The sequence below is a fragment of the Vigna umbellata genome, chromosome 1, assembly GCF_029865625.1.
Source record: "Vigna umbellata cultivar VRB3 chromosome 1, Vumbellata_1.0, whole genome shotgun sequence".
NCBI classification, from domain to species: Eukaryota; Viridiplantae; Streptophyta; class Magnoliopsida; order Fabales; family Fabaceae; genus Vigna; species Vigna umbellata.
The window spans coordinates 68,393,989-68,417,900 of NC_142165.1; the positions used below are offsets into that span (position 1 = coordinate 68,393,989).

The following is a 23,912-nucleotide window of genomic DNA, read 5'->3' on the forward strand; positions in this document are numbered from 1 at the left end:
TGAGAGGAACAAGAGGTCCTGTCATAAGGACGACCCTAAGATTCTTATGATCTTGATAAGGATTAACCTTGTGAGTGGTAGCTAAATAGAGCGCCCAGGTAGATTGGGTATTACCACTACAAGTGCACGACCCTCTATATTTCACTTCAATACTATTATGGACGATCAAGTCTAGAATGCATGGTTGTATGCGTATTAATGGATTTATATAACTTGTATATATGTTAATTGTTGTATTTCAATTGTATGAATGTTTCTTTAGTAAATTAGTTTACCCTTCTATCTTTGTCTATTTGTGTGTTCGTCTGTTCTTTTGATATAATCACCTTAATCGTATGAGTAGAGGATGATGTTTATGTTGAGTGTAAGTGCTAGCTGGTGACGGAGCTGAGACGTATAGTAAGACGTTTTATTGGTCTCTTTTATTTTGAAAGGACTTCATTATAATTTTTTATTGTAATATATCTCATATTAATGTAGAGTCTGGTATATATTTTGGTATTATATGTTATTTCCGGATAAATATAATAACAACTCATATTTTTCTTAAGTTAACTATTTTATATTATTGGAAGTGTGATAAATTCTATAATAGTTAAATTTGTGAGTTGAGAAAATTATATGAATTTATAAAAAATGAATGAAGTTGAAGTTTTGCAGCAGTTTGAGATGCAGTGTGAATGGAACACTAATACAGTAAAGGAAAACGACAGCAGTTATTTTCGCTTATACGCAACGGTTCCGCAACCGAGGCATATACAGGCGAGGCGCAAAGGGGTAGGCTTTTTGCCTCGGTTCTCAACCGAGGCAAAAAGGTGTGTGCTTTTGCCTCGATTCAAATCCAATCGAGGCGGTAGAGGGGTTTTTTCTTTTTTTTTCACCATTCGCCAGGTGAGTTGTTAGCCCTTAGCCTTAAACCATCAATGCACACTGCTCCATCTCACACCACCATCATCAAAGGACGGCGTGCTCCCATTATCACCTACAGAGAATCAATCAAACACCACCACTCCTGCATATAATCAATCAAACATAAAACAACTCAACCGAAATCAGAAAAAGGAACAGAAGGAAGCTTCCTCCTTCGCTGTAAATCAAAACGAAGAGAAGAAGAAGAAGAACGAGAACGGCCTCCACGCCCTTGCGCCTCCGCCGCGTCTCCGTCGCGCCATTGATGATTCCTCCGTCGCGCCTCCATCGGAACAGAGAAGAGGCAGGAAGCCTCCCTCTCGCCAACGAAAGAAAATGGGAGAAAAGAAAGGAGCAGCGCAACTTCTGTCTCTGTTCACGAAATTTATCCCTAAACACATGTTATTAGCTCGGTTATTTTATTAACCGAGACAATAAAGGTCTACGGCCTCGGTTCTATAAAGAACTGATGCCTAAACTCTCTCAATAAAATAAAAAATAAAAATTTCAGTTATTTTATCCCTCGGTTCTTTAAACAACCGAGATAATAGACTTTTGCGATAATTACAAAAATGTCACCGCGTCAGTTTTAGGCATTAGTTCTTTTGAACCGAGGCATATACGTTTGCGATAATTACAAAATTGTCATTGTGCTAGTTTTAGGCATCAGTTCTTTTTTATTCGAGGAATATACATTTCTGATAATTACAAAAATGTCACCGCATCATTTTTTGCTTCGATTATAGCTAAACTGATGTCAAATGCGCGAGTTAAAATTTTTTTTTTTACCAGTGGAAGTATGGAGTAGTAGCAGATGCACCTGGACGAGAGAAAGAAGATGAATGTTGTGGTCCAAATTTCAAAGAACAAATTTCTTTTATCATCTTTCTTCTCTCTTTGCCACTCAATTATCCACTGTCATTCATTGCTTTTGAAATTGGTACACTCATCATCATCACTTAACTTTCTTTCTCTGTTAACATCACCATCATCATCATCATATTTTATTTTATTTTATTTTTTATTTTCGATCCCACAGTATCTGTTTGGGAAATGGAACTTTCAGTGAAACTCTTGGTGGACCCTTCTTCCTACAACAATGTAGGATATGGAAAAAATTACACTCTCTTTGCCAAGAGGGAGAAGGAACAAACAAAAATATACAGAGAGAAAAGATGGTAAAACTATGATATGGATTATATATATATATATATATATATATATATATATATATATATATATATATATATATATATATATTAAATTTGTGTATATTCTAAATTTAATATATTTTAATTCTAAATTTAAAAAACAATAAATATAATCATTTTAAACTAATGGTGTTAGATTTTATATGTTAGATGATGTTTTAGACTGATATTTAAGTTTTGGAGTGTGTCAAATAATATAAATAATTTAATATAATTTTTGAATTATTATAAATATTGTTTGATTGATAAAATAATTTAATATAATTAGACTACGAAGATATTATATTTATCTTAAAATTTAAGATAAATATTAATTTTAATTTTAAATTCAAATTTAAAGATTAAAAATATATTTAACCTATATTTTTAAAAGAAAATATATTCTTTTGTCTCCAAAAAATTATGTTGGAGTAAATTAAAATTACAAAAGATATCAAAGATGAGAAGTTTGAAAGAAATATTATAGGTCCAAAACAAAATTAAAAACTTTATTAAAAAGAAACTATATTAAGTCAACATATTTAAATAATACTTTTCATGGTAAAGGAACTGTTTCTATGAAATGAAAAACTGAATTTAGAATGTGAAGCAAACAATCTAAAGTTACTTATGAGAAAAGTTTTTCAAATTGTTAGTTGAACATGAAATTGTTATATTAAAAATATGATTCTGTTTTGGATGTGAAATGAAAAATCATGTAACTCTTAAGTTTGAAAAAAATGTGTGATAGATAGAGAAAATTATGATATTTAAGTGAAAGTATGTGTAGAAATTTGATATTATTGATCAATGAATATTTTGATCTGCTTCCATCTGAAGAAAGATGATGGTGACAATTTTTAAACAAGTGCAATTATAGCTCTGGGTGAAAGCAGATGCTGCCACTGGAATCTCATGCACCACAGCAAAACAATTATTAATGTATTAATTTATTGATCTTATATATGCTACTGGCTTTTGTATTATTAAACACTTCATAATTATTAAATTTAGACAACTTGGGTGAATTTAAATTGATATTTTTAGTATAAATCATGGAAAGATTAAGGGTTGAATATGATTAGTTTTTAATTTTGATGTAAAATTGAAATTTTTAAATATCATTATATTTTTATTTTTAAAGTTTAAAAATAAATAAATATACTTTTTATAAATTAATTGTATTAAATTTTTTTCATGTGTTAAACAAATTTAAAAGTTATTTTTTGTGTTATTTATAATATTTTGATATATTCTAATTTAAATATTAATTTAAAATATTATTTAACAAATTAAAAAACATGTTCCAATGCAGATATTAGTTTAAACTACTATTTAAAAAAATTAAAAAAATTAAGATTGCCAAGTTAAAAGAAATATAATTTTGATAATCAAAAAATATATCAAAGTTTAGAATAATAATTTTACATCTAAATATAAAGAATAAAAACATATTTAATAAAAATTAAAATTAATTAGAAGGAAGTATTTGAAGCTTCTTATATATAAAGAAGAAATAGAAGTTAAAGATCGATTTTTTTATGAGCATAAGAAGAAGAAAATATAATATAAATAAATGATGTTGAAAAGAGGGAAAGATTGTGGGTGGAGAAGAAAGATAACGGATTAAGACGAGCAGAAAGATTTCTCACAAAGAATGATTATCCCAACAAATCCACACTTTTACAATTTTCTAAACAACTTTTAAAAATTGATGATGTGAAGAATTTTTCTTGCAAAATGGAAAACTGAGGGAAAACTTTTGTATTTCTTAGAAGCTTAATAAGATAAAGTACATAGCAAAATTATTATGGTTCGATACGTTAATATTCACACCCAATAATACTTAGCAGTTATTATTGCTCAATACACCATTTTTCAAACAAAAACAACAAATTTGTGTTAAGAAGTACAAATATTTTCATTTTCATGTGTCATTGGACCAAGTTACAACAATCGTGTCAACCATCCTAACAAAAATAAATTTCTTCATAAACATTTAACATAGAAAAAATCATTATAAACTAAAATTAAATCCTGCATAAATTAATTTATATAATTTTTCGTATTAAATTTAATTTCTTTTTGTAATTTATATATACACTTATGTTAACTTTCTTTTCTTAAGAAATCTTAAAAATCACTTAAACAAATCCTAAGAAAGGTGAAGGAAAGAGGTTCTTTTTTTCCAGGAAAATCCATTCCAAGATGTATATGCAAGATGATTCAAAATTTCCTGCTGCTCAATTCAATCTTCTATGAGATCGAGTCCGTTAAAAGTTATTTTTTTATAATTAATTGAAAAATTGAACCTAATTTGTTTGAAATTAATCTTAAAATCTAGAACATTTGAAGGTTATAAAATTGAAAAAATGAATAATTGTAACACTTTAAATCTTTTAATATATTATGTAGTGTATGAACATTTCTATTTTAATTATAAAGTCTTATTTATTTTATTAAATATAAAAAAAAACTAAAATTTATTTCAAAATAACTATTTTAAAATTGAAGTGAAAATAGTTCCTTTAAATAAGTTCGGTCTGCAAAAGGTTACCTATTTTGACATCATAATTCCATGGAAGGAGATGCAAATAGCCTCATTCATGTATCCAAAAAGGTTTCTATGACAAAGTTACTTTTATCCTTAAAATTACATGTATACAAATTAATTTTTGAAAACATCTCCAGACATTTAATATCATTAAGCCATCACTGGTAAATACATTCACGATTTGGAAAACTCATTTGTATTAAAAAAAAAAAAAACTTTCTATGACCAAAAAAAATGCATATTTTAATGAGTCAAATTGAATGTTAAATAGATAATATATTAGTGGTTAGTTGAGCACTATATGAGAATCATGATACAAAGCTAAATATAGCACCAAACTCGCAATTCAATATACATTTTTACTACTTTCTCAAAATGCTTCTTTGAATTGGAAGTTGGTAAGCACGAAAGAAAGACACTCAAATCAGTCTTAAGAATAATTCCCCTGTCCTAAACTTAGATTTTACAAAAGAAAAAACTGTTGAGACAAAAATCAACCAGCAAGAGGATTAGCGTGTATTGTTACACGATTGAGCCTTATCTCGGCAAGTGGTCGATCTCCTGCTCCAGTTTGAGTCTGCACGACAAAAAAGAGTATTATTTATTCTTTGTGATTACACATATTCTCTTGACAAGTCGCATGAATATCACACCAAAAGAAATGCAGATATTGATTGAGTTGCCAAACCAAGCCAGGACCAATTCAACCTAACTTTTGTTTAAAAGTGAAAAATCAATTACAATGATGACATAAGAATAAGATACCTTTTCCATGAGATCAAGAACTTCGAATCCATGAATTACTCTTCCAAACACAGTGTATAGCCCATTTAAATGTGGCTGTTTTGCGTAAGTTATGAAGAACTGACTTCCGTTAGTATTTGGACCACTGTTAGCCATTGCCAATATTCCCCTAGCATTATGCTGATACATAAACGAGGGCAACTTGTTAACTACAATAATCATCAGCGGAAGAAATGCCGACAATTATTGCTTCATAAAAACAAATCAAAAATGAAAATTCCGTCACTATCTAATCTCATACCACAGCTCACAAGTAACATCATAAACAATATTATAAATTAACCACATTTGATGAGATACTGAAATATAACAGCCTTAAGATGATTATATTTCAATATAATAAAATTGACATTCATGAACCAGAAGAATAAGCCAATCAAGACATATATAAATGCATATCGTAAAATAAAAAAAAAAAATACAGTTAAAAGTTGCAAGAAAATAACTCCTGTTTCAGATAAAGCAGCTTAGTCAATTATTTTCAGTTATAGAGATAACTCTCAAATAAGACAAACTGCTTTGAAAAACCTACAAAGCCATTTTGCACATAAATGTCTTCAATTGCATCATCCTGACAAAAGTACATCTCAATTGTATTCCATGCTCAAATTCCAACACGGACGTTGAGAATCAACACAAGCATAACAAACATTTCAACCCTTTTGAGCAGAACAAAAAATAATTTGCATCCTATGTCCTGACATATTTTATCTTAAAAATGCATCAAACACGAATAGAAATCGAGACATAAAATAGAAATCATATTTGCACCTATGTCTGACCTCTTCCAACAGATCAATGAATTACTACCTGACAGAACAAAAGAACTCAAGACATGGATTCATCGTGGTTGAACTCACCTTCAGTGATTCTCGTATCTCGTCATTAAATTTCTTGCCCCATATACTGGTTCCCCCTTTGCCAGTTCCAGTGGGATCTCCACCTTGAATCATAAAACCCTTGATGTTGCGGTGAAATACAGTCCCATCATAGTAACCACTTGCACACAGCGCTAAAAAGTTCTGGATTAAAACACATTTACACACGAGAACTCAACTGTTAGTCCTTTAATACAGAAAAACCAGTAGTAACCCCTCAGACAGAGGACAAAAGTTTCAATCATTATTAAGCTAAATCACGAATTCATACATTCCCTAACAGTCCGGATTCATGACTGCATGAATCGAGGATTTTTAAAATGGTATGTGATTGCAATTGCCACATCAGCTGCATTTCTCTGCCGTTTCCTAAAGCATTAAGGACCACGAGGAAAATGTAACTGAGAAAGCAATTTAAAACTTTGGAATGATTACACACAACTCCCGCTAATAAATTCCACAACTGACTGATCTTGCTCACGGTCACAGATAATTCCAACTATCCTAGAACAGTTTATTAGGTCTACAAGCCTAAAACTTAGAAGAGCTTATTCGCTACTTTTAGTGTTGCAATCAAAATTGAAATTACAGCTCAGTATTCAGCACAACAAATATTTGCATTAAAATTCACAAAAAGAGCAAGCTCGCTGTAAGTATTGTCACTACTTTCGACAATTGGGGTACCAAAACCAATTTGAGTCTTCTTTTTTTAGAACAACCATAATTTTGAAAAAAACAAATTGAATAAGAGTAATTTTGTTGACCTCGATGTCAAATTTGCATAATTTTGAACTCAATTTAAACATAAAGCACATCACATTAAAACCAATTTTACCTAATTCAACTTAAAAAGCATCCATCCACACACAATTAGTGTTCTTCTCCAATCATCATAGAAATTATATCTAACAAAAAATTGAGTTGAAATGCACATACTAAGTAAACGAAAACTAGGCCTAAAAGCACAAGTACGCACGCGTCTAGGCTGTGTCCTCTGTTCATAAACGGCAGTCGTTAGGGTAACGAAAACAAATAACTTCGAATTTTTTCTTCTAAAAAACAATTCGAAAACAAATTAAGGACAGTATAACTGAAATTACGGGGAGAAATAAACCTCGGAGGTTTTGGGAACCTCGTCGCAGAAGATTTCGCACTTGATGTCACCTAGGTTTGTGTGCAGAGTCACCGACTGAGAAAAAAAAAAGAACACAAAAACGAAAGCATAGTAAGTTTGAAGCAATTGAATTGACAGATAGACACAAAAGGGAATAAGACTGAACGAGTGATTCCACAAACCATTGTATTCGAACTGTTTTGATTCGAACGAACGAGTCGTGAGTGAGTTCTGAATAAAAACCTTTGATTTTCAATAACTGGAAGATTCTTGTGAAAAGGGATTCGTTGCGTTATGTTATTTTCTGGATTTCAGAGTAAAGTTTTTGAAGATAATTCTGAAAGAGAACCATGTTTTGCGATTTGTCTCCGTATTTTTAAAAATTAAAAAATATATATATTTCTTTTTATTTTATTTTGGTTTAATTAAATCTTCAACCTAATATAACAATGTAAGATATTTTTAAGAAATAACATAATTAATTAAAATGTAAAAGGTAAACTATGTAAAATTGAGTTTAAGATTAAAATTACAGTAATACAAAAACTACAACTTAAAAAAGATACAAACTGACTTGGATTTAAGAAGAAATTATTAAAAAAAATTTTAGACAAGTTGAAATGGTTTAATTTGAAAAGTATGGGTGACTAAGGTTTGGGTAAAAAAAGTAACATAAAAATTTTAAAATTGTTATTTATTAAATGTGATAAGTATTAAAGTTCGTGATATCATTGAACTTGACTAAATCTAGCGTTTCAAATGTAGCTGTTTGGATGAATGTGGTAATTGAATACTTTCAATAAAAATGAATTTTAGGACATTAAGAAAATATTATTAAATCAATCTTTAAGAGCTTTAAGTTGTCTGATATTACGTTTAAGTGTTTGTCTCTATATATAAAGGGATCAAATTATTTGCTGTATAATTATCAGAAAGTTATTTGATGAGATGTGCGGGAGAGGATCGATTCTGAATGGTGTTACATTCGCAAAGGAAAAAGGTAATGGAACTGATTTTAGTGAGAGAACCAGAACGGTATGTTTTCGTTTTACTATATATTAATAATAATATAATAATAATAAATATAATAAAAACAATATCCACAAGCTACACATATGAATGAGTTTGTTTTGTAAACTTTTTTATTTGACCTTTCATCAAATCATTAAATATAGACAAGATGGTTAGTGAATGTATAAGTTTTGAGATATAGAGAATGAGAAACTAGGTTCGTTTGTAGTAGTAGATAGAGTGGTGTTTGAAGTTTTTTCAAGTGAGTTATTTGTGTGTGTGGTTCATAGGTCAGAGGTCTATATTCAACGATAGGAGGTGTGTTGTCAAGCTATGATGTGTGATGCAAATGTATTAACGAGTGTTGCTGAGTTGTTAAGGTATGTTGTTAAGCTATTAAGACATGCTACTGAATTGCTAAGTTGTGTTGTGGACCTGTTAGGGTATACTGCCAAGGTTTTAACATGTACTATCAAGATTTTAACGTGTGATGACAAGCTTGTAAGGGTTGTTGCTAATTTGTTAAGGTTTGTTGCCGAGTTTCCCAACTATGCTATTAAGTTGTTAGTATTGTATCATGGGCAACCTCCATGATGGTGAAGATGGAGATGAGGAGGTTAAAGATGAAGGAGAGGGAACCAATTCCCCTTTGCATATAATCGATTCCACCATACACTAAGACAAAAAATGGAATCCGTTCCATTAAAGCTCATAACTGATTTCAACAAGCGTAACTAATTCCTATTCATATGGAATCAATTCCAAAAGCTTGGAATTGATTCTATGAGGCGTTGTAATTCATTCTAGGAATATTAAAATCGATTTCATAGCGTTCTAACTCATTTCAATACTTCTTTATGTTGTAAGAGATCCATGATGGAAAGGCAAGTTGGAACTAGTACGTGCACGTTGTGAAGTTGGTTCATTTGGTGATGTTAACCTCGTGGTGGATTTGAGTGGCTAGCGTAGGAAGTGGAGGATGTAGTTTTTAACTATTGTAGATGGTAGAGATTAATTGGTGGTTCTTGGAGGTAAAGTTGTTTGTCATTTGGTTTTGTTTGAAATATGGTGGTGTAGGTGTTAGAGTTGTCATGGTGGTTCGTGATATCTTATTCTATGTGACTTATATTATTGGTAAAACAAGGATTATTACAACCTAAGGCTTTGTTCACTTGAATGGATTTGGGGGAGAGTGATTGAATGAATTTGAAAGGATTTGAAAGTAAATTTTTTGTTGTTTATTTGAGTGGATTTGGAGGTAAGTGAGAGTGGATTTGGAAGTAAAATTTGTGAGAATTAGTGTAGGATTTGATTAATGTGACAAATTAAAAAAATTTACTTCCAAATTCACTCTCACTTACCTCCAAATCCAATCAAATAAACAACAAAAAATTTACTTTTAAATACTCTCAAATTCATTCAACCCCAAATTCATTCAAGTAAACAAAGTGTAAGTGTTAATAGTTAATACATAAATCAAACAATAATTTATATGTGATCATGTATATGTGACCATAAATTCATATAATTCTTATCATTCTTAATAATCATTTTCATATTTCAAATACAATCCATTACAATGACAAAATAAATAAATAAATAATATCCAAAAATATATTTTTAATCTTTAAGGAACATTTTTTTACTTTGAATGAAAATTTTCTCACTTAACCTAAGAGTTAAAGATTGAATTATAGTGTTATTTTTGCTTAAATAATGTTGAGACAATAGAGTATAAAAGGAGAATCAAACAGAGTCTCCGACTTTTTTTGCACAACACAAAACTAAACATAACTTAAAATAAATAGATCAAGCATAAAAAAGATTTTACACTAGTTTACCATGGACTCCCTTAAACACATAACTTAAATATGTTCTACTAATCACATTATTATAAAAAGTACACAAACCTCTTTAAGTTAATTTAGTACACAAATATTTATAGATTATATAAATATAAATATCTCGAGATAATAACAAATATAAACTCCCCTAAGTAAATACTTCTAAATCTCTCGTTGAAATTAAAAACTATCAAGAAAAAAGATAAACTCTCCATAAAGAGAATAATTTAAACTCATAAGAATAATTTTATAGAATGAAGAACTTTGCAAAAGATTTTTACACAGCCAGCAGACAATTTGATCTCGACACGATTACTATAAGACTTTGTAAGCACAAGATTGTATCTTTACATATGTATTGTGAGTATGTTTTTTTTTTCTCTTTTTCACTTTTTCAAACTTTCTTTGTGTATCTTCAACTTAAAGTCTTTTCATATCTTCAGAAAAGATAACCATTATGACTTTTAAAACGGAAACATTTGATGATGCAGGATTTTTATCATCATCTTCATATTGGATGCTAAAAAAAGGTTTTGATAAAATCTTCAATGTCATCTTCAAAACTTTCTTTCTTTTGGTTCTGCTATGAAAACAATTTTAAAATATACACAGATAATTAAGAAAATCAAACTTAACATAAATAACTTGTTTTTATTTAGAGATAAAATGACCATTGATTCTTAAGAAAACTTTGATCATATCTTTTATAATGTTATTAGATAATATTTGCTTTAAAAAGATTTGATATTATATATTCTTCAACCTTAAAGAATATTTATTCTAAAGGAAACTCTTTAAAACAAATTATACAAATATGTCAGAAAGATCATATATAAACTGATTTGTTTCTATAATTAAGTTTTAAGAAATTAATTCACATATAAAATATTCGTTAAGATTGTTCTTAACTTGATGTGATATTATATTATAGGCTTAAATGCTTACTTTGTCTCCATGTTAATGTTAAAGGGTGAATTTCTGTTTAGTATCCGATTTTAAAAATGAAGACATTGTGTCCCTATTTTATGAAAAATATATGAATAAAGTCCACAAAAAAAGAACAAGTTCAATAAATCATCAAAGAAAAAACTGAACAAGAGATAGAAAAAGTTGGACAGCAGAAGAGAGAAGAGAAAAAATACGACCACATCAGCATGGACTTAACGCCGTTGTTGTCAACTTAACGAACAGAACTTTATTTATACACTTTTCATAACATAAGAACTCAATGTTTTCATTTTTAAAATCGGATACTAAAGAGAAATTCACCTCTTAACACGAGGACGAACTAAGTATTTAAGCCTATATTATAAAAATGACTAAACTATTTTATTTATCATTGAAAAACACAAGCCAGACAATAAACAATACACAATACATGATAAATGAGGTCATGTATTCATCTAATCTTTTGATAAAACTTGATAAAAATATTTTCGTCTTAAAATCCTTTATTTGCATAATTAAATAATTAAATAGATTAGATAAATAATCATATTGACTTTCATCATTAATACTATTAATTGTCATCAAAATTACTTAAAGGTCTTATTCAAACCATCTAATGGAATATACTGTATCATCTGGGCTTAACAGAAAAAAAAACCTTCACTTAAAGCGCAAAGAGGATCGAAAACAATGCCTTTTCAGCTCTAATTTTGCTTGAGAAAAAGTAAGATCAAGAGTCAGATTCCATTTTCTGTTTATTTTTACTTGGACAAAAATACCAGAAAAATCAATTTTAACAAAATCAAACCAATTTTCAAAAATATTTTCAAAAACATTTTAACCATATAACTTATAAACAATTCAAATACAGTACAAGAAATGAATTATTTAAATATTATCTTCTACTCGTTTCAAATCAACAATAGTCATAATTATACTCACATCAAATTCATAAAGTATTATAAAAAAGTTATAAAAAATTATTCTATTTATCTAAACTAAATTCAAAATCCAATTTAACGAAACTCTATACTTTAAATGCATAACTTAATCAGTAGATTAACTTATTATTAAAAGGCTTAATAGGTTATTTCGTCCCTAAGTTAAGAGCTGAATTTCTGTTTAGTATCCAGTTTTAAAAATGCATCTATTGAGTGCCAAAGTTGTAAAAATTGTATAAATGAAGTTCCCTCCGTTAAATTGGCTTAAACGGAATTAACTCCACGCTGACGTGGCTGTATTTTTTTTCTCTGTCCTATGCTTTATCTGCCATATTTTTCTCTCTCTTCCTCCCATCTTTTAATAATCGTAAGGCATCTTTTAATGTTTTGAGTGTGTCAGTTTCTTATTCCACTCAGATTTTATTAGTGATGTGTTTCCTTCTGTATTACTGATGTATTTCCTTCTATTTTAGTGTTGACACATCAAATATATCATAATTTGAACTAAATTCTGCAAAGTGAATTTACAACAGCAGGGGAATCCTTAATAGTTTTGAATGTTTATACATTCAACAGTGATGCTAAAACTAAACCAAGCAAATTACAGTTCCAGTGAACATGGACATGGCCTTCTTAAAAAAAATCAATTATTTCGCTTACAATGTCATCCGTGATTGAATCTCCTATCTCCATGCATATCTCCAAATTTAAGATTTGGAAGCTTTTCCACTCTTCTGATATCACACAGGACTCTGCATGCAGCAGGTGCGTGGTCTTTTTAGCTTCTCTGTATTGTTTCTCCAACACGTTAAAATGCTCATGTATGATACTCTGAAACCCCTCAGCTTCTGCAACTGCTTTGCTTGACACACTTTTACCTTCATTGTCCGAAACACACCAAGCATTGTCCGAATTTTCAGTCAACTTCACCAAATCCAGAACCAAAAGAGAAATCACCCCCGCCCCAATCAAAACCCCTTTGTAAGAATCAAAACCAGCAACCAAAGAAACCACCTTAACAGTCTCCTCCTGTAAGAAACAGATCGTGGCATTCCATTGCGGTGGCCGCCACCACCACTAACCCTGAAAGCGACGGGCTCTCCCCGGAGTCGCAGTTCTCGGTGGCAACTAAACCTCTGTGAAGCTCCTCCAGCTTGTTACGAATGAGCTCTCATTTTCCCGCGAAGACACGAATCGAGTGTGACAGAGAAAGCACGGCAAGGATGTGCTCCACCGCTCGCCGTAGACCAGAAGCTCCGGCGAATTCCTCTTCATCACCCATCTTTGTTAATCCTCAGTGGCTATTAAGAAACCCCATTTCCAGGAGGAATATTCCGATGAAAGACGTTACAAGTTCGGACTCCAAGTAACCAACGATCTTGTGATATCAAACCAAAGAGAAAGAAAGAAAGAGAATTTCACTGTGACATTGTGACACTAGGAGAAGGAGGGTTTATCGAGAAGAAGAAGAATACGAGAAGAATGAGAGTGGTGATTAGGATTATTGAAAATGAAGAAGCTTTTGGTTTCAATCTCAACCAAAAGGAAAACCCTTAGCGAGCAGTGGTTGGTACCTGTGTCTGGGGTTTCTGAAATAAAGCACTAGAAGGAGAAGAAGTGAGACAAGAAAAGGCAGCAGCAGCAGGAAGAGAGAGAAAAATATGGCAAAAAAAGCATAGGAGAGAGAAAAAAAATACAGCCACGTCAGCGTAGAGTTAACTCCGTTTAAGCCAATTTAACAGAGGGGACTTTATTTATACAATTTTTACAACTTTGACACTCAATAGATGCATTTTTAAAACTGGATACTAAACGGAAATTCAGTTGTTAACTTGACAAAATAACCTATTAAGCCTTATTAAAAATATCCAATTCAAAACATTTCATAAACAATCATTTATTAAGTGAGACCCAACAACGCTCTAGATCAAGCATTCAAGCAAAATTTTAACCAACCTCAATCCCTACAGAGTGAGTCGAAAGAAGTTGAATTAACATATAAACACAATAGGTGTGTAAGTGAATAAGATTCGAGGTGAGTTCTGAATAAAAACCTTCGATTTTCAATAACTAGTAGATTCTTGTAGAAAGGGATTCGTTGCGTTGTGTTATCTTCTGGAGTAAGGTTTATGATGATAATCAATTCTGCTCGTGATATCATTGAAATCGAATAAATTTAACGTTTCAAATGTTTAAGAAAATGAATTCTTGTACATTAAGAAAATATTACCAAATCAATCTTTAAGAGCATTAAATATTCTGATATTATGGATTAAGGATACTTATGTGTTTGTCTCTGTATATAAAAGGGAGTCAAATTATTTGCTGAATAATTATCAGAAAGTTATTCATCTTTCTCCATCAAAGTGTTAAACAGAACTAAATTGACCAAAATCAAAATTATTAGCATTTTTACTAATACAAATCAAGCTGTTCAAAATAAAAAATTGTTACTGTAAACAAGGTAATATAAGAACTGTATCCATCAAACTACTCGTACTGTCACCGTTTTTCATATTAAAGGCAATAACAAAAATTTCTATATTTTCTAAGACACGTGTAGACAAAAACATATACGAAAGGCCATAAACATAAATCCCTAATTTTTCTGAATTCCTTAATTAACAGAGTCTAGGTTAGAACAAAACCTATGATGCGTTTATAAACAGAAATGTTTAATATATTTTGCTCAGTGCTTTTCTTTTTGCAAAAAAAGTAGTTAAAGCAAAACCAACAAAACCAAACTTAGAAAGTTATAGGGCATACATTTTTAACATAATTCAACCTGAAAAAAAAAAATTAATGAGTAAGACCAAGTTAGAAGTGCATACCTCATCAATATAATTCCTCATTTATTTTAGGATTTGTTACTCATGACACCACTCTCCTTCCCTCTCCATGCTCTCTTTCAAAAAATTCATTTGCAATCCCAGAAACTCTGCCATTTTACAAATATTCACATACTCAGGATGTGACTTATCCCCAGAGGAGAAACTATGCAAATACAAGGAATCAACACTAGAAACATCCACCCAACTAAATCCCACTTCCTTCTTTACTCCCCTCCCTCTCATCTTTTTTCGCACTTCAGCAACTTTCTCCCACTTCCCTTTTTCTGCATACATGTTTGCCATTAACACATATGGACCCGAACTTGTTGGATCCATTTCTATCAAACTACAGACAACTTTCTCAGCCATCTCCAGATTCCCATGTATTCTACAAGATCCAAGCAAACTTTGCAACACAGACAATCCAGGCCCTCCTGGAATCTGGTGCATCAACCCTTTTGCCTCGTCTAGTTGTCCAGCACGGCCCAACATGTCCACCATAATAGAATAATGTTCAGAGGAGGGCTCAATTGAATGTTTCTTCACCATAGACTCAAATACTCTATGGCCTACATCAACCATGCCCTTTCTACAGCAAGCAGCCAAAACAGAAAGAAAAGTGATGCAGTCAGGACTGATTCCTTCCCTCTCCATTTCTATATACAAACTCATCACAGCCTCAAAGTCTCCATGGCGGGCATAGGCAGATATTATTGCTGTCCAAGCATATTGGGTTCGTTCAAGTGCCTCATCGAACACTCTTTGAGACTCAATAATGTTTCCACGCTTGCCATACATGTCAAGTAGAGCCCCTGAAACAATTGGGTCAGTGTTTAAACCAAGTTTGAGCAAGTAACAATGGCAACATTGCCCATGTTTCAATGATATATCCTCAGCAGCAGCAATAGCATTTAACACACTACTAAATGTGTACTGGCTGGGCGTTACCACCTTTATAGCAGACAAAAATGTACAGAAAGCTTCTCTGTACAAGCCATTTTGAGCATACCCTGAAATCAATGCATTCCAAGATATTGTTTCATGATAGTTAAGCTCCTCAAAAATCTTCTTTGATTCTTGAATGCACTCAAATTTGGCATACATGGTAACAAGGCTATTGGAGACAGTTTGTTCTGACGAAAAGCAACTTTTTATGCACAACCCATGAATCGTTAGACCTTCTGTCACTAAATTCCTGACTGTTACAGCATGTATTAGTCCTATAAACGTGACGTCATTTGGATATACTCCATCAATTCTCATCGCATTAAAGAGAGACATTGCATCTTCTTCGTCAATAGAAATCATTGTCGTCCAAGACACTACATTCCTATTAGTAATGCCCTTGAAAACAGCTTTTGCATCATTAGGGACCTCACATTTAGAATAAGTTGACATCAAAACATTGCAAACTGATAGATGTGTTCCATATCCCACTTTTTGGGCCAAACCATGTATTTGCCTCCCAAGCTTTAAGTTTCTCATGTGACCACAAGCTGAAACCGCACTTGTAAGTGAAATATGGTCGATTAATATATGGTTACTTAACATGTTGACAAACAATAAAACTGCTTCCAACCCATAACATTCCCCTTTTTGAGCATACCCTGAAATCATTGCATTCCACGAAACCAAATCTCTTTTGGGCATTTCATCAAACACTCTCCTAGCCTCATCTAACATCACCCACCTTGAATACATTGTTACAAGCGCATTCTGAACAAAAACTTCACAACCAAATCCACACTTAACCACAAGAGAATGCAATTGCAACCCAAATAAAATCCCATGATCACCCCAACAGAATGAAAGAGCAGTAGTATATGTCACATGATCAAAAACTATCCCACGAAAATGCATAGAACGTGCAAAATGCAAAGCATCCAAACCCTCCTCAAACCCAGAAAGCATAGTATTCCAAGACACTATGTCAGGATGACTCAAATTCTCAAATACAAGCAAAGCCTTCCCAAAATTCCCAGACTTGCAGTACATTTTCATGAGAGAATTAGACACGGAAACAAGCAAAACAAGCCCACTACTCACCAGGAGTCCATGGATTTGACATCCAAGTTTCACATCTCCTTGACATGCCTTGAGGGACAAGGCAAGGGTGCAATCGTCAACATTTTGAAGAGAATGCAACCGAAACTGGTCCCTGAATGCAGCAAGAGCTTGAAAGGGGAGGTGGTTGTGCAAATGGTTGAGCATGGACCGGTTAACCGAAGCAGTATTTAGGTGGTGAATAAGGTCGAACAGGTGGTGTTCATGTTTGAGTGCATGGAAGAATTTGGAGCCATGCTTGAATGATAGTTGTAAGGGCACTTTATGGAGGATTTTGAGAGGGTATGGCATTACTGTATAGTAACTCACTAATTGGTAGAAACTTATACAGTAACTCACTATTTTAATTTCTTAACACTTACTAAGGGCTTCATAATATTTATCAATAATCAAATTAACCTCACAAACAGATAGTAAACTCAACCAGAAGTTAAAAACAACATTACCTCCTTAAAAAACCGATAAAAATTTCTCCAGTGATCTATGTTTAGTGTCCTGTAGCATTTTGGACCTGTCAATTAAGTATTTCAACTATCAGGAAATAATTTAATGTGTACGGGCATTAAAAGTCTTTTCAACATCTTCCACCTAAACAACACAACTTTAGTGTGTATCACATACAAGGAGTAACCTTGGGAAATTACTATCGTTTTATTATACACATTCCATGGGAAAATATTTCAAGAATGTACATTACTTTTAGATCATGAAAACACAAGAAAACAAAAACTTTATATAAGCAAATAGCTGTGGTTTTAATGTGGAACAATAATTAAGTACAAGATAAGAAAGTATTAACATCCTTCACAATCAAGCATATTTGCTGGACATAGCTGAAAGTTGTTATCAAGAGTCATTTCATGCAACTGAAAAGGTTTAAGCACGACATGCAGACAAGCATAACATCACAGCATATTATTATTATATAAAAACCTACACTACCTTTCGATACTCAGTTAATAAATTAACTTGAGCAGGGAATTCATATCTCAGAACAACATTCAACAACTCACATAAGGTCTCAATATCTACACTCCTTTGCTTATCTTCTGAAAGTATTACTATTTACATTAGTTACATCCAAGAACTCGAAAGCAGTGATGCATAACAAGTAGTCTAAAATAAGAGTGAAATCTCAGTAATACTGGTTTTACCTGTCAGGTAGTATGGAAATGCATAGAAATAAAAAATTCTCAAAGCACTCTGGTTAAAAATATAATTATGCCCAATACTATCACGTGTCTTGATAATAACCCAAATCAAGTTGCTTGAGTTACATGCTTCAATATGCTTCCTGCTGCATTTTTGTGCTTTATATATAATTTATTTTATGTTAACTTAGCGCCATGGCATCATTAAATTTTATTGGATCAGGTATTCTACTTTTGCAGAATAATGTTATGCACATGGCCGTGATCTATCTCAGAATCTTATTTAGAAGGAAAATCTTCTACTCTGGAAGTTTATTGTTGATAGCTCTATAAAATAATACCTCACCTCCTAATTTGTTACATTGGCGTTTTTAAATTCAGATTCCACTGGGTACAATTTTCATCTATTGGTTTGGTGAACAAAACAAATTTTACCCTGCCTCTAATTTTTGGAAAATCACCATAGAGAACAACCCAAAACTAGATAGATATTTACATGATGCCAGAGGTAGTGCCACTCGAACTTAACCATAGCAATTACAGACATATCAAATGTAGGAAGCAGTAGCAATTACGTTTAGAAAAATTGAAATTGGAATAACAGGTTAGAGAAAAACCTGATAACGGGCTATCCTTGTCTTGTAATGAACCTTCCACCAATAATGTCCAGCGATTTGCTCACCATACAAGATTCGTGCAGGACAACACAACAATCAGATGTTGGGGTGTCAAAGATGAAGGAAGAGAAACAATCCCTAGTGGTAGAGCGATATATATGAATGATAAACTTACCAAACCTAAGCCCAACGGCAGTGAAAAAGTGGAACCGATGAGACGACGAAACTGGTGGCAACGATTGAAGTGAGTAGTGGTGAGAAGGAGGAAGCAAGACGACGCACTGGTGGCAACCACTGTTATTTTCACTATTGCGATAGAGGTGTCAGGTCAAACAAACCCTATTTTCAGTTTTTGGTAACAACGCTTCTTACCTCAATGACAAAACCAAGATAGAATCTGCACCGGACAGGTGTCGGAGAAGTAACATTAACATTTACAACATGAAGAAAAAAGTTCAACCCTGTGTTTTTTTATCATGTCATCCTCTCAAAGTGATAGATCAAGATATGCGGAAATTTAATATCTATCAATGTCCATCTCACTTCTTGTTCGACTCATACAAGAGGAATTTCTTCTCTTTTTTGTTTCCCATAAGGTTTTGACATCAAGTTTACTAAAATAGCATAATTATTATTAATTAGCATATTTGTGTGTCTATTTTATGGTTTAATATATCTGTTATGTTTATTGTGGAATAACTCTAAACATATTATCGGAAAAGTGTTACGACACAGATAGAAATACCAAATAAGATGAGTAGAAGGCGAATAAAGAACGAAATAAAATTACACATAAATATAATATATTTCACTCGAATCATTATTGAACTTTAATTTATATCTATTATAAAATTCATTATGAAACTAAAAGTATTTTGATAGACAAATTTTTACTCAATTCTATGTTTTTTTGTTATGGATTTTTATTTATTTAATATAGATTAGTTATGTTTGTAATTTTTTAAAAAAATTAAAATTTTTTTATGTCTCAATTTTGATATATTTTTAGTTTTAAATTTTAAAATGAATTAATATAGTCATTCTAATCTATTGAGGTTAATTTATTTTTTGTATTAAACGTCATTTTAAATTGATATTTGAATTGGAACATGTTAAATAATTTAAATAATTCAAACTTAAATTTAAAATATAAAAAAATTTAAGATATCTAAATTTATAAATTATATTTATATATTTTTAAAATTTAAAAATCAAGCTATTTACACATTCAAGATAAGAAAAAAAATTTAATTTTACATCAAAATTTAAAGAATAAAAATATATCTAAAATTTAATGAAATTATCTTCTTTAAAACATGCTAAGACCAATGAAAAAGAAGATGAACAATCTTCTCTTGAAGATAATAGTTTAAACCGATAATAAGGGTTAAAATGATATTCTAGTAATACTATTCACACTAAACTATAATATGTACATATTTCATATCACATTTTAGAATAATTATACAATCTAAAAACCTTAACAAGATTTTCTAAACGAATCTTCATATAATTTTTTTGACAAAGTATATTAATATTTTATTCTGATCAATCATCATATTTTGTGACTGTTTTGAAGTTCAATGCTTTTGTTATAGTTTTATCAAGATATTTTTTTGGGAAGAAAAGTGTTTGAAACCTACCATTGCTTTCTGATATGCACCTTTCAACCCAGCACATATTTTTCTTTCTCTTTTCTTTTTTCTCTTTTGTTTGACTCTAGATACATTACACTTTTCAATTCATTACATCTTTCTGGATACTTCTTTGAGACGTGTCATTCTTTTCTCTCACTTTTCTCTTTGTTACTGATTCAATGTGCTTTGGGTTCATTTGTTGTTTCTTCCCCTTAAGGGTTCATTTGTTGCTTCTTCTCCTTAAGGTAGGATCTTCACGCTTCTTCCCCCCATGATTTGTATTGCCAATTTGTTGAATGTTCTTTGTCCCATATTTCGTCTATTATCTTGATATGGTATCAGAGCTCTTCTTTTGAAGAGCTCTACTACGTAACTCTATTTCCTCTTCTCCCTTTCTTGTCTTTCTTTTCTTGTTCTTGCTCTTGCTTCAGTCATGGCAGAAGACAGCTTGGTCCACAATAATTTGTACCTTCATCCCTACGAGAATTCAGTCGATGCCCTTGTTTCACCGGTTCACGATGATACAAATTATCACTCTTGGTGTCACTCCATGTTAACAGCTCTCAACGCCAAAAACAAGTTTGAATTCGTTCTTGGTAATGTTCATCCACCTGAAAAGGACAAGCCAGAGCATGTCGCCTATAATGGCAGAAACAACATGGTTGTCTCATGGATCGTCCACTCTGTTTCCATGTCCATCAGACAAAGCATCATATGGATGAACCAAGCCTCGGAGATCTGGAACGACCTAAAGAACAAATTTTTTCAAGGAAGTATCTCTCGCATTTCTAGCCTTCAACTTGACATTGCTACTCTTCGTCAAGGTGACCTTACCATTTCTAAGTATTTCACCAAGCTGCGCATTCTTTGGGATGAGATAGAAAATTTTCGTCCAGAACCTCTTTGTACCTGTAAACTCGATTGTGGTTGTGAAGTTCTAATTGTTGTGAAACAAAGAAAGAAAGAAGACCAAGTTTGATACACGGGGCCCAAGGCCAATTAGTTTAGTATAGTATTTCTTTTACTTTTATTAAAAACATGTGTAAAAGGTGTTAGGCATGTGCTAGATAGGAGGGACTTTTAGTCCTATATATAGACATGCCACCACCTCTTGTAAGGTACTTTTGAGAATAATGAATTAAACTTTCTGTAGAGAGAACTCCAGAAATTAATTCCCTTGAAAGTCAAAGCTAGAGAATCCCAAAGGATCTCCTCTAGCCCCCTTCCATCTCACTTATCATTCTCTCATTTTACATTATCAGATTCTCTCTCCTCCATAGCATCCATCTCACGCCACTCTCACCAATTGATAGCTTCCTCGTGGCTTGCATCAGGTCTACTGCCACGCGTGCCGTTCCTTCACGAGATTCCATCACATAGCTTCCATATCATCAATTCGCGTCCGCACCTACGTTTTCTCTCTCGAAAGCTCTTCAACCACAAACCTCATCCTCATCAACAAGCCTCCGAGAGATTCTTTACTTCAGAATCTCAAAACCTTCACGTCTGCCCAATCCACCGAATCACATATTCATCTCTGCTTCACGACCATTCTCCACCGATTAGATCCTTTCTCACCGACTAAAATCACTTCTCCATCGCTCAAACCGCTTCCGCATCAAACCCTAGGTTTTCAACCGAACAAACCTCGAATCTCTGGTTTGTTCCTCGCTGTTCATCCTCGAATCCAAATACTAGGGTTCTTGACTATGTCTGTTTCTTCTGCTGCTTCCCGGTCTTCATCTCGAGCAAATCCAGATTTCTCGACGTTTCCGGATTCAGCTCAAGCCGTCAACTATCATGTGGTATTCAGAGCCTAGGTTAGGCGCGTTCGCTTGAGCTAAGTATCTCGTTTCTCTCTGATCTGAGTTACTCTTCGTCGATTCTCAAATTTTTCTGTCTCGATCTGTTCTCTGTTTTTGAGATTCAATCTGTGCGTTTGGTTTTTTTCAAATTATTCGTGTTGTTCATTATGATTCCTTCTCTGTCTTGTGTTGATTCATGTGTTTTTGGTCTTGATCTGTTCATTAGGTTTCTGCTTGAGTCATTTCTTGTATGCTAACCTTGTTTTGGTTGTGTCTTTCATCATCTTAATCGGTCCAAATTTTTGTTGAGTCATTTTCATTGCTGAATCATATTCTGTCATGTTTACAGTCATGTTTAATTTCTTAAAATGTCATAAATTTTGTGTTCAAAGCTGTGTTGAGTTTTTTTTTTCTGAGATTTTGGAATATATGATCAGTGGCTATACACCATATGAGCTATGATACATTCATTGTGAGCTCGGGTGCATGCAAAAGTGATCGTAATCTCAGATTTAACGTACTGTTGAGGTGTATTTTGATTTGCGTTTATTGTCATGGTCAATACATATTATTTTGGTGATAAAATGCTTGAATGAGTTCGTATCAGATGCACATCACTTAAGCCATGAATTGCTGAAGCAAATAGCTTGATGGCACCTTGTGAAAACTCCAGCAGTATCAAATTGCAGTTGGCCGATCTGCATTGTCTTGTTTGAGTCTAAATTTTGTTTTAAAATCTGTTCTGGCATATAGATCTTGCTGGAAATCTTACATTAACTTCCTCGTGTCGTGTTCAAGTTTCCAATTGCTGTTTTAAAGTCATTTTCATCAATAATTTGTCCTTTGACTCAATGAAACTTAAAACTGGTGGTGTGGTTGACCTGTTTGATTGCATAATTGGTTATTGCAAGTTCAATTTTCGAATTACTATGTTCTGCATCCAATTTTAATGCAAAACAAGTTTGTTTTGAAGTTTTAAACATGTTGAGATAGTTAATTCGAGTTATATCAGCCTTTGTGCGTTTTTCACCTTTGAAACCACCATTTTAAGTCAATTTTTTTTATGAAGCAAGTATAGTGCAGTACTGAAATTTTGATTTGTGTGTTTATGATTCAGTTGGATTGTAGTAAGAGCTAGGGTCTGTTGAATGAAATCAAAACAGGTGAAAAAGAATATCTATACAAGTTTAAAAAGCATTCAGACCTTGTACAATCCAAATAAGTGAAGCTCCAAAATCAGAAACTGAAAACATTATCAATTATGAACTAAATTTGTTGGGGCATTGTATCAAACGCATTTGTAAAATTCAGTACTGGAGTCACTTAATTGTTTCTGCTCTAACTTGCTTGTGTTTTTCTTGCTTTCTTAATACCTTCTAGAGCAATTCTTAGGTTCATTTTTGAGTACTTCCCTTCTTGATAGCTTTGCTTCTTGTTTGTCTTTGTTGGTTATCTAGTTTTGTCAGCAATGCATGTGAAATCTATTCTGCCAATCTTTAATTGAAGCTTTTAATTGCTTATTTCATCTGGTCTAGAGTTTCCTTAGTTAGAGTCTGTTCTGCTGTTTGAGTGGTTGTCCTGTTTGTCCATCACTTTGCCTTAGCTAACCATTTT

At 32.2% G+C, this 23,912-nt stretch overlaps 3 protein-coding genes across 3 annotated transcripts; 1 reads left to right on the forward strand and 2 right to left on the reverse strand.

The window, feature by feature from the left end:
• Positions 1–4,909: 4,909 nt before the first annotated feature.
• LOC124848751 (peptidyl-prolyl cis-trans isomerase CYP18-1) lies at positions 4,910–19,179 on the reverse strand (the record flags this gene model as incomplete). The annotated part of the gene is made up of 7 exons (XM_088106825.1): positions 4,910–5,230; positions 5,419–5,577; positions 6,318–6,479; positions 7,450–7,524; positions 17,535–17,599; positions 18,857–18,916; positions 19,032–19,179. Coding segments are annotated over 7 exons (753 nt in total), but the record flags the coding sequence as incomplete, so codon positions are not given.
• On the reverse strand, positions 12,682–17,528 carry LOC124848750 (Pentatricopeptide repeat (PPR) superfamily protein). The gene has a single exon (XM_088104110.1). It carries the CDS (start codon positions 17,377–17,379, stop codon positions 15,061–15,063), a length of 2,319 nt encoding a protein of 772 aa, XP_087960236.1. The 5' UTR covers positions 17,380–17,528; the 3' UTR covers positions 12,682–15,060.
• Positions 19,180–20,926: 1,747 nt separating the features above from the next.
• Positions 20,927–21,472, forward strand: LOC148206150 (uncharacterized). The gene has a single exon (XM_088106832.1). The coding sequence runs from the start codon at positions 20,927–20,929 to the stop codon at positions 21,470–21,472; it is 546 nt and encodes a 181-aa protein (XP_087962958.1).
• Positions 21,473–23,912: the final 2,440 nt, after the last annotated feature.

Excerpts from the sequence above, each read along its gene's own strand:
- LOC124848750 (XM_088104110.1), bottom strand. The coding sequence starts at position 17,379 with ATGCCATACCCTCTCAAAATCCTCCATAAAGTGCCCTTACAACTATCA.
- LOC148206150 (XM_088106832.1), top strand. The coding sequence starts at position 20,927 with ATGGCAGAAGACAGCTTGGTCCACAATAATTTGTACCTTCATCCCTAC.